Raw genomic sequence first — 17,458 nt, 5'->3', positions numbered from 1 at the left:
CTAATTCTCAGGTGCTAGAGGATGTGAAAGATCTTTGAACTTCCTCCCCATGCCTCCAAAAGCTATAATCCCTGGGACTTTCTACAGGAAAGGGTCTCTTTTGACTGTGATCTGCCTCTGCAGGGACTCTGCTCTGCTGAGCTCTAAGGCCAGGCCGAGTTGCAATGAGGGTTTTGTTTTGGCATGGGTTCCAGCCACGCCAGTGAATTGAACATCAATCTGAGACCAGCGCAAGCTTGGCCCCATGGCCTGTGCTCTGACCACAGAAGGTCACTCACAGATATGGTGGCAGGTGATTTAATGAGTGTTTCCTGTTTTGCATCATTGGAAACTTGACCCTGTGCCTCCCTATCCAGGAAGGAGGTGGCTTGAAAGTGGCTTCTCCCTAAATTTGACCTCACAGAGCTACTGGGGCCTGGTTAGTCATTGTACATTATTTTATATCCCTTTAGCTGCTGCGTATATAATTTTCATAGGGCAGCAGATTGGAAGCAGGAAGGTAATTGTGTTATTTCATTAAAACCCTGTGATACCGGGCCTCCCTGGTGGCGCAGCGGTGAGCGCTGGGTTGTGAGGCTGCCCGCGGCCTCTGCGGCGCCGGTTCGATCCCCGGCAGCTCCCCGGCCACCGGAGGAGGGTCCCACATGGCGCGCAGACCTCTCCTGCCGCCCGCTGCTCCCCTCAGCAGTGTACTTCGGTCCTCCTGCCTGCTCTGCTCCCCGCTCTGGCTCTGGTGAATTCTCTCACCCTCCCGCGCTTCTGACTGTACCCAGTGCATGTATAAATAAATAAATAAATCTTTTTTAAAAAAAAAAAACAGAAAAACCCCGTGATACAGATCCTGCTATACTCATTTCACATAATTTGCCCCAAACCATGTGGCTTGTGAGTGCTGGAGCCAGGATTCGAACTCCAGCAGTTGAACACCAGCACCTGTGTTCTAATCATGACCCAAGTAGGTATGTGCCCCGGATTCTTTTTATTTTATTTTTTTTTTATAGAGGCATTTTTTTTTTTTATTTGTTTGTTTTGTTTATACATGCACTGGGTACAGTCAGAAGCACGGGAGGGCGAGAGAATTCACCAGAGCCAGAGCGGGAGGCAGAGCAGGCAGAAGGACTGAAGTACACTGCTGAGGGAAGCAGCGGGCGGCAGGAGAGGTCTGCGCGCCATGTGGGACCCTCCTCCAGTGGCCGGGGAGCAGCCGGGGATCGAACCGGCGCTGCAGAGGCCGCGGGCAGCTTCGCAACCCAGCGCTCAACCGCTGCGCCACCGGGGAGGCCCGCCCCGGATTCTTTTTATTGGTGTTTCTCCCCCCTCACGTTGCCTGTGGGCCTCTTTTGAAGCAGGCTGTGTGGGAGGAACACTGGCCAGGCATTCAGGACTCCTGGACTAAACACCATCCACCCTCCATGAGTAACTAACCTTTAGCAAGCCACCTCTCTGAGCTTGATTTCGTTGTCTACAAAATAAAGATGGATGGGAATAATAGCACTAACAGCTCACTGTCAGGTACCTGGAGAAACCTGTTTAATGTAAACAACCCAGCTTTATAGATGAGAAGACTGAGGCCCAGGGTTGTTGAGTATCTTGAAAGCCATGGAGCCAGGACTTGGACCTAGGCCTGCATACATCAGATACTTTTGGGGTTTCTAACATGGTAGACTCCGAAAGTGTTCCAGGACCCTTAGCTCTAGAAGAAAACCTTTGAACTTGCAGGGTCTCATTTCATCTGTACGGTGTTTTCCCAGAATGTCAGGATCCTTAATTGCAAGGAACAGAAACCCAGGCTGACTGGCTTTAAGTCAAAATTGGGGCTTTTTGACATATTGGGAAGTCCAGTGGCAAAAGGTTTCAGGCAAGGCTAGATTCAGGGGCTCCAGTGATGACTGTGGGTGTCTCTGAATCCTCTGTGTCAGCTTCATTCTCAGGCCGTCTCACCCATATTGTGGTAGAGAGGAACACTGGCAGCCGCAGGCTGGTTGATATCTGCTCAAGTCACAACACAAAGAATCCTTTCCCCAGTAATTCCAGCACAGCCCCATGGCTGACTCTCAATGGCCTGACTTGGGTCATGTGATTATCCATTCCTTACCCAGTCTCTGGGGCACTGATTGGGTGGACCTCAATTGCATGTCTACCCCTGGAGCCCAGGACTGAGACCAGTGTCACTTACACCATAGGTAATAAGAGTAGGGGGGAGTGGTCCCATAAAGGAAAACTAAAATTCTGGTATATAAAAAAAGGGGAGGGGGGATGTTAGCTATCTTTTGGGGATGATAAATGGAATGTGATTCACAGATTGTCAGGGCACCCCAACAAGTTGCAGCAAGCTCACAAGGACACCATGGGATCATTTAAATTTTTGAGGGATGCACAGTGATTTCTGTTGCTATTGCTTAAAACTGCCAACCTGGGTGGTTTGTGGTTTGCGTGATAGGTCACATTTTCTTTTGGTAATATGTCTTCTCGAAGCTGGGTATTCATTGGTCTCTGTGATTAAAAGCAAGCACTATGTGAAAATCAATATGGAACAAGAAATGAGGAGGTTAGTATCCAATCTGAACCCAAGGTTTAATAATGTGGACAGAGGCAAAGAGGCACATACATCCCATTAGTAAATAATTGTGATTATTTCAGAATGAACTAAAATATTTTTTGTCAGTTTCTCTATAGCTTTATTTTTTGCAAAGGCTACTAAATTGTTAGTACATGAAAACTTTCAAGTATTTGACCTGAGTACTCAATGGGAGGTTCCCGGAGACCCTAGAGGCATGGTGAACCAACTAAGTCTGGGAACCTTTGTTTTATGTCCCTGATTGTATTAGTGGTCACACAGCTGATTATGCTGAAGTTCTTTGAATTTTATGCTGGAAAATTGGTGGATTAATATGTAAATTATATGTCAGTAAAGCTGCCTAAAAAAGAGAACCAGTACATGGTGTATTACCTACACCTCATCGCCTCGCTCTTTCATAGCTGAGGAAATTGTGGAATGAAGAGATCACGTAGCTCATCTAGTAAATGGCAGAGACTAGCTATAGCTATGATGTCTGAGATGGTCTGACTATAGAGTGTGATCACCTAACCATTAATGTTTGTTATCTTGCCTCACAAATGCCTGACATGCATGCTGATACCCCCTCTGGCTTCTCCTGTGTCAGACATAACTAATCGATTCTGGCACATGACTCGGAATCTTTCCCAGTACAGAACTGGTCAGTTTAGGTGACATCACTATGCCACGTTTAGCATTTCCAAGGCAATGAGTTCTACTTAAGAATACCCAGCATCCAGAAATCTTATTTGAAGTTGATTCCTTAGAAGGAAAACTATGTAAATGTAATCTCTTCAAAACTTAGCAGCAAAGAAAGAGACACAACTGTAAGGCACTGTGTTTTGGTGGTGGCCTGAGCTGTGTTGCAATTCACTGGGTTGCCTACCAACTCTCAGTGCTCCTAGGCCACAGCCCTGACTGACTGTGCAGTGAGATTCCATTGCTGGCAATTCTTGCAACAACTCTTCACTCAGGAGTTCTGACTCCCCAGTTCTGGATCTTACTAGTCAGCCAAGTGGTGCTAAGAAAGCATCTCCAGATGTTTCACAGCAGTGATGGGGACCTAGAGCCATTAACCTCATCTTCCCATTGAGGCAGAGCTTGGGGCCCCAGAGGACAGGAGAAGCAGACCTCGTTATCCTCCAGTGGAAACTTACTTGTTTGTATCTTCTCTGCGTGGTATAAAAGGGTGGTAGTCAGGGGCTTTCCTGGTGGCACAAGGGGTTAAGACACAACCTATGAAGCAATCTGCAGCCAGTGCAGTACGAGTTTGATCCCCAGCCAGGGAGCAACCCACATGGCGCAGCAGACCTCTGCTGACTCGCCCGCTGCTCCCCTCAGCAGTGTATTTCAGTCAGTCTTCCTGTTCTGTTCCCCACTCTGTCTCTGGTGGATCCTCCCACACCCCCACGCCTCTGGCCTGTACCCCTTGTATGCATAAATAAATAAATCTTTAAAAAATAAATAAATAAAAGGGTGACGCTAAAATGTGTAGAAGCTCTGGGCATCCCAGTTCACAGAGCTGTTAGTGTTCGCTCTTATTTTGATCCATTTGACATTTTTATAAATAATCCATACCTACATAGTTAAAAATTTAATGGGAGATATGCATAATAGTTCTCATAACACTTACATATATAACAATTAAAAGCCAGAAACCTAAATGTCTGAATGTCTATCAGAATGGATAATTCCACCAAACATCTTAGGAGTGGGGTGTGAAGTGCAGAATGAGTGAACCAGAGCTACATGTAGCAACACTGGTAAATCTTTTAAGAAGAAACACAGCACTGAGTGAAAGTTGCAGAGGGGCTATACAATGTGACATGTTTAATAATAAATGAAAACACTCAGAGCAATACTGTGTATTGTTTACTGATACATATCTTGGTAATCCAAATATAAAAACTTGTAATGGGGGACTTGGGCCAACTTCAGCGGTCATGGAGCTTGGGCAGGGCTCTGGCAAGAAGGGTCTCATGGGGGAGTTCAGAGAAGGGGCTTTTTACAGGGGTGTTCCTGGTTCAAGGGTGAGGCTGGTGGAGCTGGAACCAGTCCTTATCCGAAAGGGCGGGGGCCGGGGGACAGCCACCAGGCCAAAGCTTGTCATTGGGAAAGGGAAGCTGCAGGACAGGAACTGTAGGGTTGAAGGCACAGAAGAGGCAGGGGGAACAGTACCCCAAACTCTCTCCTTGAGGCAGAGCAAGGGAGCCCAGGACATGCAGGGATGTGCAGCCTCCAGGGTGCAGAGAAAGACTGAACTGACCCAGGTTGGGCATGGGTGGGGGGGAATGGAAATAACTAGCCCAGGGGTTCCTCTCTTTGGGGGCAAAGGATGGGGAGACCACTTAGAACACCCCAGGGCTTTCACCTCTGCACTGTGTCCTCAAGTGAGGGTGAGAACATGGGTGTTATTTTTATTCTCTATTCATTTTCTTTTCTATTCATAATGACTTTGTCTTTTTTTATATGTCTGAAATATTCCATAATCAAATGGACAGGACGCCAAAAAGGAACCCAGCAGGCCAGAGGCCCCTGAAGAAGGGTGCCTGAGCGGGCCCATGGTCGGGCACTTCTGGGCTCAGGCCACGCCGCTATCACCCGCTGTAGAAGGGCGCTTCGCAGTGTTGTCTCTCTTGGAGACTTTGATGACATTGTAGAGTTGGAATTTGATTCTAATTTACTGCAATGTTTGTCTTATAATTATCCTCTTTCCCCCCCAGAGCTCCATCTTTAGATACTCCCCCAAGTGTGTTGTTTGCCTTTGATTGGTCTTGAACTAGGTAGTTGGGGGGTTGGGGCTTGCTTGGTGCTGCAGAAAGGAGGCCTTTCTTCCCCAGCTGCCTGTCTGCTTTGGTGCCCCCAGCACGCTAGGTTATTTTTAGCGGCAGTGACTTGATGTGGGAGTCAATCAGGTCTACTAAGCTGGTGCTCCCCACCCGTGTCAGAGCCAGCTCCCGGTTTTGGTGTCTCCCATGTTCCAGTCCCCTGCTGCCAATTTAGAAATAAAATGAGTGGTCTGGCAGCTTGGCTTTTGCCTTCAATGGTAAGCATAAATTTATGAGACGACCCAGCAAACCCCTCCCTAGGTATCTACCCCAAGAGAAGTGAAAGCAGATGCCACGCAGAAGCGTGTGTGTGGATAGTCACGGCACCATTATTCACAGTTACAGAAAGTGGAGATAACCCACTGTCCAGGTGACTGGTGAGCAGATAAATAAGTCTGTCTATACCAAATTTTTATTGCTGAGTAGCAATAAAAAAATACTAATACACGCTGCAACATAGATAAACCTCAGAAATGCGATGCTAAATGAAAGAAGCTGGACATAAAAACCACATGTTGTTCATACATTCCATTTGGCTGGAATACCCAGGAAATACGTTGATTAGTGGTTGCCAGGGATGGGGGGCGGGGAGGAAGAGCCAGGGTTCATATAAACACTAGGGATCTTTTTTTTTTAATTCTAAATTTATTTATTTTTTAAAATATTTATGCATACAAGAACCTGGGTACAGTCAAAAGTGGGGGAGGGTGAGAGGATTCACCAGAGAGAGAGTAGGGAGCAGAACAGGCAGACTGACTGAAATACACTGCTGAGGGGAGCAGCAGGGAGAGACAGGAGAGGTCTGCTGCACCAGGTGGGTTGCTCCCTGGCCAGTTGGGGATCGAACTCGTGTTGCAGAGGCTGTGGATTGCTTCATAGTGCGGTGCTTAACCCTTTGTGCCACCTAGTGTCAAGAGGCCCTGACACTAGGGATCTTATTGAGGGATGGAATGTTCTAAAACTGGATGTGGGGATTAAGTGTATAAAAGTCACTGGATTGAATGCTTAAAATGGGCAAATTTTATGGGCTATACATGATACAATCAATAAAGTTACTAAAAAGTAATGGCTGGGCTTCCCTAGTGGCTCAGGGCGTTAAGACACAACCTATGAAGCTATCCGCAGCCTCTGCAGCATGAGTTCGATCCCCAGTCGGCCAGGGAGCAACCCACATGGCACAGCAGACCTCTCCTGCCTCTCCCGCTGCTCCCCTCAGCAGCGTATTTCGGCCCGTCTGCCTGTTCTGTTCCCCACTCTGTCTCTGGTGAATCCCTCACCCTCCACACCTCTGGCCTGTACCCCAGTTATTATATACATAAATAAATAAATCTTTAAAATAAAAAAAAAATGGCTTAGCTCTTAGTTTGGTAGAAAAATGCCCAGTGTGGTTAGAGAGCTGTATTATGGATGCCTGCTTAGGTGATGTCTGGCTAAAGGATTCCTTCAACAAGGTCCTTGGTTTTGGCACCTTTAAAGTGGCAGGGTCCTGCGCAAGAGCTCTGTCATAAAGGACCTAAGATTTGTGGCTCCCTTTCTTAATCTGGCCCAGAAGGAAAGCTCTGTGCTTTGCCTGTCACTCCAGATTCTGACCCTTGCCTCTGAAGTGAAATCACGCAGCCCCAATGAGCAAAGCCAAACAGAACAAGTAGAAAGTACTTGCTTATAGTTAATAAGTCAGTGGTGGCTGCCTTCAGGTATAGATTAATCCAGGAACTCAAGTGAAATCCTTAGAGCTCAGACTTCTACTTCTCTGTCCTGTTTTCCTCTCAGTTGGATTCATTCTCAGGCAAGACAGCAGGGTTCACATCCTACTATCCTCAAAACCAATGTGGAGAATTTTTTTTCAGTAGTTCTGATAAAAACCCTACAACTGAGTTCCATTTGTTCTGAATGCCTGTCCTAAATCAACCAGGTGGGTCAGGAAGTGGATGTTCTGGTTGGCCAGGCCAGGATCATATGCTGTGCCTGAAGCCAGGGGCAGGGTTAAACACCCCCAACCCTGCTCCTGGCCAGATTGCATAGATGGAGTGTGGGGGAGGGATGGGTCTCCAAAGAAACTACAGGGACATTAACCAGAGGGGACTAGCAGCCTACTTGGCAAAAACAACAGAAGGCTTCCATCTGGTGATTAGTTCCATTCGAGGCCACAGGGCCAAAGCAGAGTGTATGGAAGGAGGGTTGCTTTGCCTCACTGTGGCCCATGTGCTCCCGGAAAAGGTATCTTGAAGCATGGAGCCAACTGAGGGACTGCTGGAGACACCCTCAGGAGCAGAGGGTGGCCAGGGAAGTCTGAATCAAGAAGGAACTGTGCCTACCCGCCCCCCCCCCCCCACCGGGCATCCGCCAGAACATCCTAATTATGGTGCATCGAGAGCTGCTGTAAAATTGTACAGCACTGTAAAAAGTGGTAGGGTGGTTCCTCAAGAAATTAGACTGAGAATTACCCAGTGGTCCTGGGTCTTTATCCAAAAGCATTGAAAACAGGAACTGGAACACTTTGCACACCCAAGTCATAGCAGTGTTATTCACAACAGCCAGAGAGGGAAGCCGTCCAGGTGTCACTGAGATGAATGAAGAAGGAAACTGTGGTGGTGTGCATGCGGGCTGCCTGCAGAGAAGTTCTGATCCATTACAACATGGATGGACCCTGAAGACATTATACTAGGTGACAGACGAGCCAGTCACAAGAGGACAATACTGTAAGATTCTACTTATTTGAGGTGCCTGGAACAGTCAGATTCTCTCAGACTAGTAGAACGTTGGTTGCAGGGACCGGGCGAGAGGGAGCAGGACTAGTGTTTGCTGGGTTCACATTTCCACTGGGGACGATGAGAAAGCTCTCTAGGTGATAGGTCTCCTAGAGACCTATGTATTTATTTCTTGTAATTTTTTATATTTTTGCATAGAAGAATGGGTGTAGGCCAGAGGTGCAGGGGGTGAGAGGATTCACCAGAGATAGAGTGGGGAGCAGAACAGACAGATCTACTGAAATGCACTGCTGAGGGGAGCAGTGGGGAGACAGGAGAGGTCTGCTGCGCCCTGTGGGTCAGCTCCCTGGCTGGGATCGAACTCTGGCCGCAGTAGTGATAGCTCTGAGACTTAACCCCCACGCCACCAGGGAGGCCCTCAAGTGTATTTAATGGGGCTAAATTCCTATAGTTCAAATGGAATTATGTGTATTTTACTGCAATTAGAAAACTTTAAAGCAATTTAATGATTAAAATGATAAATTTTATGTTACCTATTTCTTACTGTGAGGTGGGGGGACAGTGAGACAGCTGCCTAGATAAAAGCTAAGGATCCAAGGAATGAATTGATAAGTGCTCCTACTGCTTGTAGACCTGGCATGAGGTTGGATTGACCAGTGCCATGTGTGTGGGTGAGGGGTGTAGAGTGCGGGTCACAGTAAGGGCCTGGTTTCCAACTCCTCACCCACATTGTCTTCCCCGTGGCTGGCACTTCCCTGGGAAGTGACTCTGGCCGAGAGCGGAGGATGGGAGGCTCCAGAGACCCCTGGGCTTCCCAACCCTGCCAGGGTGCTTTAGGGTTACGCCGAAGATACCACTCGTGCAGCATTAGAAAGGGCATGTGAGAAGCTCCACATTAGTGCTGCATGTTGGGGAGCTGTGGGCAGCTGTCATATACAGTTGGTGGGAGTGAGTGGAAATTGGTAAAACCACTCTGCAGGGCAGTTTGCCAAAATCTGTTAAAGCTGCAAACAAGTGTGTACCCTCTGACCCAGCAACTCTACTCTTCCCTGGAGAGACTCTTCCCCAGAGAGAGCCTTGCGTGTATGGCCAGGAAGGCAGCAACAGCAAGCGATTCCTCAATGTAGTGTTGCTGCATGTGGTCAAGACTGGAAACTAGCTGGGTACCCAGCAATAGGGGAGTGGTGGAATCAGACAGGACAGCCGGAAAAGCTGCGCAGCGCTGAGATGCACGGCGTGCCCCGGGCAGCCTCATGGGGTAGGTCTTCAAGACAGCTTGCGTGAGCAAAGGAAGTTGTGGAGTCCTGTGTACGTTCTGGCCTAGTTAATGTATGTCTAAGAAATCAGTGGTGTGTGCTTGAGAGTGTAAGCTGTGCTGTTATAATAAAGAGTTCCCCAAATAGGAAGGCTTAAGTGAGGGAGCGTTTTTTATCCTCTGAGGTGTGGTCTAAGATGCGTGATGTTCCAGTTACCTGATGTTGCATGAAACAGTCACAAATGCCTTTTGTTCCTGGATTCTGTGGGTGGGGGTTGGGAACCGAGGAAGGCTTAGTGCGGATGGCCTGCTGCGCTCTGCTGTTGGAGGCCTTAGCTTGGAGGACATGAATGGCTTGGAGTAACTGGCGTGGCCGGGCCTGGATCTTCTGGAGATGTCTTTGCTCCCAGGTCAGGGGCCTGAGCTAGAAAGACGAGCAGGTTTGTCTAAGCCAGGTCTGTGGACCGGGTGCCTGCACGTGTCTTCTCTGTGTGGCAGGTTCGGCGTGGTCACTCACAGTGGTTGTGGTGGTTCCAGCGAATGAGGCGGAAGCCACCTGGTCTTCCTTGAGTCTTTCTCAGAAATTGTACTGAGTCACCCCTGGCGTGTGTCGTTGTCAGGCCAGGCACGAGTTTTTCTGGATTTAAGGGGTGGAAACAGAGACCCTGCCTTGCCTCTCTGTTTTGAGCAGTAAAGTATGGGAGATCTTGTTTTTAAAACCATCACAGCTGAGAAGCCTGGTCACATGAGGTCACCAGGGGTCCAGGCTTGTTTGGCTCAGGGTGGGGCTGTGAACACTGCCATTTGCATCCGGAGCTTCAAGGTCACTGGCTCCATTGTTGCCCTACCCCAGCCAGGGAAAGGGAGAGTGGAGGGCGAGGCAATCAGCTTCCTATAAAAATGTGGTTCAGAACCTACCTCCTTCCACTTGCATCCCATTGGTTAATCTAGGTTAGGGCAATGCACTTAGCTGCAAGGGAGGCCGGGACGGGGAGCCTGTGGCCAAGCCACCATGTGCCAGCCATTGTCTCTGGTGTCCCGTTCCTAGAAGAAGCAGTGGAGGCAGAATTTAAGTATCAGAGACAGCTAGTTTCTGCAGCGGTTATGTTTCCACATATGTGTGTATGTATTTGGGTGTGCATGTAGAGGTAGATTCATGTAGAATGTAGAAATACACAGCTAGACAACTATAGCCTGGAAGAATACCTGGGAAAAGGTCTAGGAGAAGCTGGCAACAGGGTTACTTCTGGGGAAGAGGAGAAGCTGGGCTAGGCGCTCACTCAAAGCCAACTCCAGCTGTAGCTGTGGTGTTTTAATTTTTAACAAGGATAATGTCTTCACATTTTACTTGTGCTATTAAATATTAATTTAAGAGAGCTTGGTGAGCATCTGGCTGCTGATTTTGCAGTCTTATCTGGCTGATAAGCACCAGGGGGGCCAGGGCGGGCTGGTCCTTTATCTGCCAGGAGCCTCACCCCACCTTCCCGAAGGCAAAGGCATGTGGTCCAGCTCTTTCTCCACCCCTCCTCCCGGGCCCCCTGGAGGCCTCCATTATCACCAGCAGTGAAAGGAAGGTACCCTTTAGTCACTGAAGGCCCCAAAAGCATGAAAACAGCCCCCCCCTCCCCAGGTTACTTAGTGATGACAGATGGAAAGCTGGGGCTGTGCCGTGGGGGCATGGCCCCCGCCTCCCCCAAGCGGGAGTCACCATCATGGACACCGAGGCCCTCCTGCGGGAGACCCTGAGGACACAGCTTCACGTTAGTAGCATTTCAGCCCCGAACACCTGACAGGAATCTGTCGTGGAGGAACAGCAAACTTCCCTGAATGAGGGAAGCTCTAATATGTCGATGTGGAAGACGAAGGCCGAGGAGCGACAGGAGACTGACGGCCACTACAGAACCCGAGCAGAAGTACAGGGCAGGAGGCAGGCGGGGTACGGGCCTGGGGGTGCCCTAAAGCGACAGTTTACAAACCTGAACTTGGATGGCCTCTGAGGTTCCCCTGGCGGGTGGCAGGGAACATTTTCTGCATCTGATGGCGGCGTGTGTTGTGGCAGCGACTGCCTTGCGCTCAGGCGGCCCCCATGGAGCGTGGGGTAGAGAGAGAAGCGCGTTGTCTACGATTGACTCCCAAATGGTTTAGAAGAGGGGGAGGCGGACTATTTTGGCAAAAAGGCCAAAGCAATGAGCATTTTCGTCTTTGCGGACCACATGGGCCCGTCACAACTAGTCCCCGGGTCCTGGCGCCGGAGCGCTGCAGCACTGTGTGGCGGGATGGGCCTGGTCACGGGCCAGGGAAGTTTGTTTCTGGGTCCTGAAGTTCCAATTTCAGATGCTTTTCACGTGTCATGAAGTACTCCTGATTGTTTCCAACCCCAGGAAGACCGTTTCCAGCTAAGCGCCTGCACAGAATCAGATGGCCGGGCCTGACCTCGGGCTGGAGCTTGCCAGCGCCCCTTGTGGAACAAGAACACACCAGACCCGGAGTCACGCAGTCACACGCAGTCACACGCAGTCACACGGACGCGGGGGCTGGCGCCAGGGGGCATGCTGCTGGCGGTGGGAGAGGGGATAGGGGAGTTCTTGGTTCTCACAGTTCTTCTGCAAGCTTGAAATCTTTGAAAGATAAAAAAGTTGAATAAAAGGAGGCCCAGTTTTCTTCCTTGGGCACGCGGGAGCGAGAAGGAGCCGATGTGGATCCCGCGGACCAGGCCTTCTCTCCTGGGCGCCCGCGGAGTCCTGCGCACCCGCTCCTGAGCGTTGCCCCGGCTGCTGCCTGCTCACTTCCTGCCCTCGCTCCGCCTTCTCTCGGACTTACCCTTATCTCTAGGCGCCCGCGTGCCAGCCATGAGAATTTAGACTCTCGCTGCTTGACCAGCCTCTTTTCCTCTCTCTCCGCTAAATACATTTTTTCATCATCCAAGGAAGCGCTTTAAATAAGTTCATTGGATTTTTGGGTTTAATTTCATGGTTCCCGCCCTCCGTATTGGTTTCTCCACATTGTTACTTGTCTTTGGCTATCACACTCCTCAGAGAAGGGGTTGTTTCCCTGCGTGTGGTGCCATTTGGGGGGCAAGGTGGCAGCATTGACCCATCCTCCTGGCATTGGGATGAAGTCTCTTGTGCGCTCCCTGACCGTGTGGCCTGGAGAGTTATTTTCAGGAATGAGTCAGATTCATCACAGTGGCTGTGCCTGGACAAGGAGGCTGGGCTTTAAGAGCAGAGGAGTGTCCTTTTCTTACTGACTTAGCACATATTCTCTTCATTGCCAGCATCAGAAACTCAACCCAGCTGGCTTAAGTGAGAAGAATTATTCATTCAGCCACGAGTACAGGATAGCGTTGCATTCGGGCTTGGTTAGATCCGAGGGCTGAAATGATGCCCTGAGAGTTCTGTCCCGTTCGGTTGTCCTGTTTGGCTTCATTCTTAGATAGGCAGGTCCCACTCGGGAGCCCCAGGTGTACCTTCTACCTCATGAATAGATCCAGGAGAGAGAGGGCAGCTCTACACAACACCTCCAGCCGCAGTCCCAGGACTGACTCTCATTGGCCCAGTTGGAGCCATGTGTCCACAACCAGTCAGTTGCCAGGGGACTGGAGCTACAGATTGGCCAGGCCTGGGCCACGTGACCACTCTTGATGCAGGAGGCCTGCTCGAGCCAGGGACTAAGAATTGACAGGAGGGGTCCTGCAGAGCCATGTTTCCTTACCGCTGGGAAGGCTGGATGGGAAAATACCATCCGTTCCTTCTTTTTTTTTTTTTTTTCTTTTATAGAGGCATGTTTTATTTATTTGTTTGTTTGTTTGTTTTGTTTATACATGCACTGGGTACAGTCAGAAGCGCGGGAGGGTGAGAGAATTCACCAGAGCCAGAGCGGGGAGCAGAGCAGGCAGAAGGACCGAAGTACACTGCTGAGGGGAGCAGCGGGTAGCAGGAAAGGTCTGCACACCATGTGGGACCCTCCTCCGGTGGCCGGGGAGCAGCCGGGAATCGAACCGGCGCCGCAGAGGCCGCGCCAGCGCTCAACCGCTGCGCCACCGGGGAGGCCCACCATCCGTTCCTTCTTACACAGAGCCGGGCTACCTTCCCCATTCCAGCTCCCAGTTCCCCACCACATCCCTGACAGTTACTCGTATAGTCTCAGCTGTCAAACTATGACCTCGAAGTCACATTCCCTGACACAAGCAGACTGTGAAAAACGACCCATTCACGTCCTCCCCTCCACCCTCCTGGGCTCTTCCTCCCTCAGGAAACACACCGGATCTACAAGCAGAAGCTGGAGGAGCTGACCGCGCTGCAGACTCTGTGCAGCAGCTCCATCCACAAGCAGAAGAGCCGGCTAAAGGAGCTGAAGCGCACACTGCAGAGGTAGGGGGGCTGCAGCGCAGGGGCACCCCAGCACCTGACCTTACGGGTCAGAAACCCAACTCCTAAGTGACTTGAGCAGAGAGTGGAAATTTTAGTGGAAAAAAACCAGGAACAGCTTCAGGCATTCCTGGATCTAGGGGTCAAAGGGTATTTTTAGGAATCTTACCCTCCTCCTAAATTCTGGCTTCCTCTAGATTGGCTTCAAGCTCAGGGTGACTGACCCCGTCAAGGTCACAACATGGCTGCCTGCAGTGCCAGACTTCTGTTCTCCTGCCTCGTTTCCTGCTGGCTTGGCCTCCCCTGCAGAACAAGGCCTTTCTGAGTCTTTTCAGCCCAAGTTCTGGGTCTGATCCTCATCGGCTAGAATTGGACTCTGTCTCAGCAAGATGGGGCTCTGTGCTCAGTTTATGAAGCTGGGAGTGGGACAGCTCTACTTGAACTGTATTGTGGGCTTGGGCAGGGGGTGAGAGGGCGCTCCCCAGAGGAAAGTGGTAAGAGGTAGACAGCAAGTGCCCTGACCCCTGCCGCATGGTCTCTGGCGCAGGGGCTAGAGGTCAGGCAGCCCTGCGGGAGTGCCCTTCAGCGCCCAGCTCAGGTCCTGAGGCCAGGACACCCGTCCACTTCCCAGTCCTGGCTTTGGGAACTGCTCTCCTCCTCATGGGTGGAGGGACCCAGTGGGTGGTGTGGCCCCCTAGGCAGCCAGGGAAGCTGAGACTCTGGGTCACTTAGCTGGGCCTCCGTTCTGCAGTTCGTGACGCTGATTCAATTCTTCCTGTCGCTCTGGGCGGTTTTGGGAAGGTTACTGATTACAGCCATGGCTGACCGTCTTGGAAATGGAGGCCCTTTGGTCCTGGGATGAGAACGGCTGCGTCAGTATGACGACTCGTGGGGAGTCACATCTTACTGGCGGCAGGACTCGCGTACCCTGCAAACAAACCCTAGGGATTTTCACCTTTGGCCCCATCGATGATTTTTGGCAGCAGGGGCTGTGCTGTGCACAATAGGGTGTTGAGTGGCATCTCTAGCCTCTACCCTCTCGATGGATGCCAGTAGCACCCACTACCCTTGTTGTGTTAACCAAAATGTTCCCAGACATTACCTGTGTCCCCCCAACCTGGGGTTAGAAGGTTGACTCATAAAGACCCCGACACCCCAAGAGCGTGTCTACGGACATATTTGTCTAGTATTGAGAGGTAAATATTACCAAACGGTAGCAGTCAGGCCTTGGCTGGTGGACAGCTTGTACTTTCAAAGCGCCTTCTTAGGGGCCTCCCTGGTGGCCTGGGGGTTAAGTCTCAGCGCTATTACCTCTGTGGCCTGAGTCTGATCCCTGGCTAGGGGGCTGACCCACACAGCGCAGCTGACTATTCCTGTCTCCCTGCTGTTCCCCTCAGCAGTGATTTCAGTAGATCTGCCTGTTCTGTTCCCCACTCTGTCTCTGGTGAATCCTCTCATCCCCCACCCCTCTGGCCTATACCCCAGTTCTATGCAAAAATAAATAAAATGAAAGAGTATTAAAAAAAACAGAGCACCTTCTTATTAGACTTCCAGTGATCCCTTTAGAACAGGGGAAGAGCCTTGCCTGTCACTAGCCGTTGAGCTGGTCCTGCGTGCCATGTTCTAAACGCTTTACATGGCACTTACTCAGCCCTATCTATGTGGTAGGGCATGCACTAGCTATTTTTGGGGTATGGAAAATAAGGCAGAGAGGTTAAAGGACTTGCCCAAGGTCGCCAGGCTAGCCTGGAGCCAGCATCAAACCCAAAGAGAACAAAGGAGAACTGATGTTTTCAGAAGCATTGAGATGGAAATAAGGCAGGGCAAGGCTTCCAGATTCTTCCTCCAGCCTGAGTCATAGCCCTGCTTCTCCTGTGCCCACACCCCGACAGGTGTAAGTGCCATGCCCGTCGGGAGGAGGCGGAGCTCATCCAGCAGATGGGCACCAACATCAAGGAGAGGCAGAACATCTTCTTCGACATGGAGGCCTACCTGCCCAAGAAGAACGGGTAGGAGCTGTGAGCATGTCCCATCGCTGGGGCACCTGGTCTCTGTAACTTCCACCTCCCCAAGGGGGCTTGAGGTTGAGGGGAAAGGCGGAAGGTAGGGCCAGAAAGGAAAGGGGTCTTCTTTCCTGTTCCTCCCTGAGCTGCAGCCCCCACTGTGTGTAGTGACATTCCTGGGAGGGCATTTGCAAGGAACCAGATGCAAGATCAGGTTCCCAGCATCAGCCACCTGTCTGGTGCCCCCTGGGGTCAAAGGAGAGGTGTTCTTTTCCAAGAGAACCAACACGCATTGAGCACCGACTGTCTGGCCAGTGTCATGCAGGGAGCTTTCTTAATGCCACTCCTCTTACCCGCAACCCAGTGAGTCAGATCAAGGTCCCGCCCATTCTGCAAGGCACAGAGATATTAGGGAGTATCTGGTGCGCAGCCCAGTGGGGGTTTGGTCAAGGCAGCATGAGGACACTAGACATTCTGACTCCAAGGCCTGAGTTTTTTTAGTCTCCCCCTTCAGAGACTTCCCTCCTCTTCCCCCAAGTGATGTTGCTGCCAGCCGGTTCCAGAGAGATCCTGAAAGCATATCTCGGGAGCTGACGTGGGCTGCTAGGCACCGCTCTCCAGCCTCCTCCCTGGTTTGACCCGGTGCAGAGGCAGAGTCTTCTTCCAGGAGACGCGCTCGCCCTGTTACATTTTCAGCCGTTCCTCTGGCTTCTCCTTCTCTGCTGTTTGGGTGGTGATGACTTTTCTATGGAATGAAATAACATGACCCTTTTTTACAGTGTGGCTCAAGTCCACGTGCCCAGTTCCACTCTCCCTGGTCCTCTGTGCATCTTACGCTGACCAGGAGTCTTTGGATTGCAAAGGACAGAACACCTAACTCAGAGTTGCTTATGAAAAAGTAAGGGACTAGTTAGTTCCTTTAACTGAAAAGTCCAGGCTAGCTATAGGTATGGCTAGGTGCTGTTGCTCCCACGATTATGTTATGATGTGTCTCTCAGGCAGCTTTCTTTTTACTGTTCTATGTGTGAGCTTTATCCTTCGGCGGGCTTTCACTGTGAGATGACCCAACAGCTCTGGGTTTGCATCTGCTTAGAAATTCAAGTGGAGAAATCCAGGTCCTTAGTAGTTCTGGGAAAAGTCCCAGGGTTGATTCTCATAGGTCTTCATTGTGTCACAATGAAGTTGTGACGTTTTGAAAAAAACAATCAGGAGGAAGCACTACCTTGGTTGGCTGAGCCTGGGCCACATGCCTCCCCCTAGCACCTAGTGGGAGAAATGGTTTGGTGAAGGGAAGGAAACTACTGCCTTTTTCAGAAGGTTAGGACTGTATGCTACTGGAGAAAAACATGTTCTTTTCACACTGCTCCCTCAGTTACACCAGAGTGGAGTCCTAGAACCTACTCATAGCCAAAAAGTAGGTTCTTAGGTTCTTTGTTTTCCTCAAACTCCTATTTATCCTTCAAAGCCCAGCTCAAATTACTGCCTCAGTGAAACCTTTCTAAACCCTTTTCTTGTGGAATTAACCTGGAGATCTCATAACCCTTCATCTGATTATCGGCGTGCTAGAGTACAGGCTATTGTAACAAGCGCCACAGTGGCTCAAACAAGAAAAAGGCTTCTGTGTCTTACAGATATAACAGTCTGGGGGTAAGTGGAGAATGGTGGCCTCATGAGGTCATCGAGGGCCTCAGGGAGCTTCTAGCTTACTGTTTCACAAGTCTTTGGGGGAGTTATCCTCAC

General features: G+C 50.4%; 1 protein-coding gene across 2 annotated transcripts in view; it reads left to right on the top strand.

Moving 5' to 3' along the window:
- The window catches only part of TMEM120B (transmembrane protein 120B), a gene marked incomplete at both ends in the record, with an annotated part of 38,072 nt that overhangs the window by 2,731 nt on the left and 17,883 nt on the right, over positions 1 to 17,458 (top strand). Inside the window, 2 exons of one of the 2 annotated variants that reach the window (XM_084254305.1) lie at positions 13,600 to 13,718; positions 15,608 to 15,724. In XM_084254305.1, coding sequence (XP_084110431.1) covers positions 13,600 to 13,718; positions 15,608 to 15,724 — 236 coding nt within the window. The remainder of the gene's footprint in view (positions 1 to 13,599; positions 13,719 to 15,607; positions 15,725 to 17,458) is intronic. The other variant, XM_084254304.1, reaches the window with a different exon arrangement.

The sequence above is a fragment of the Talpa europaea genome (assembly GCF_964194135.1).
Source record: "Talpa europaea genome assembly, chromosome: 14".
Taxonomy (NCBI): domain Eukaryota; kingdom Metazoa; phylum Chordata; class Mammalia; order Eulipotyphla; family Talpidae; genus Talpa; species Talpa europaea.
This window is presented reverse-complemented; position numbering and strand designations above follow the sequence as displayed.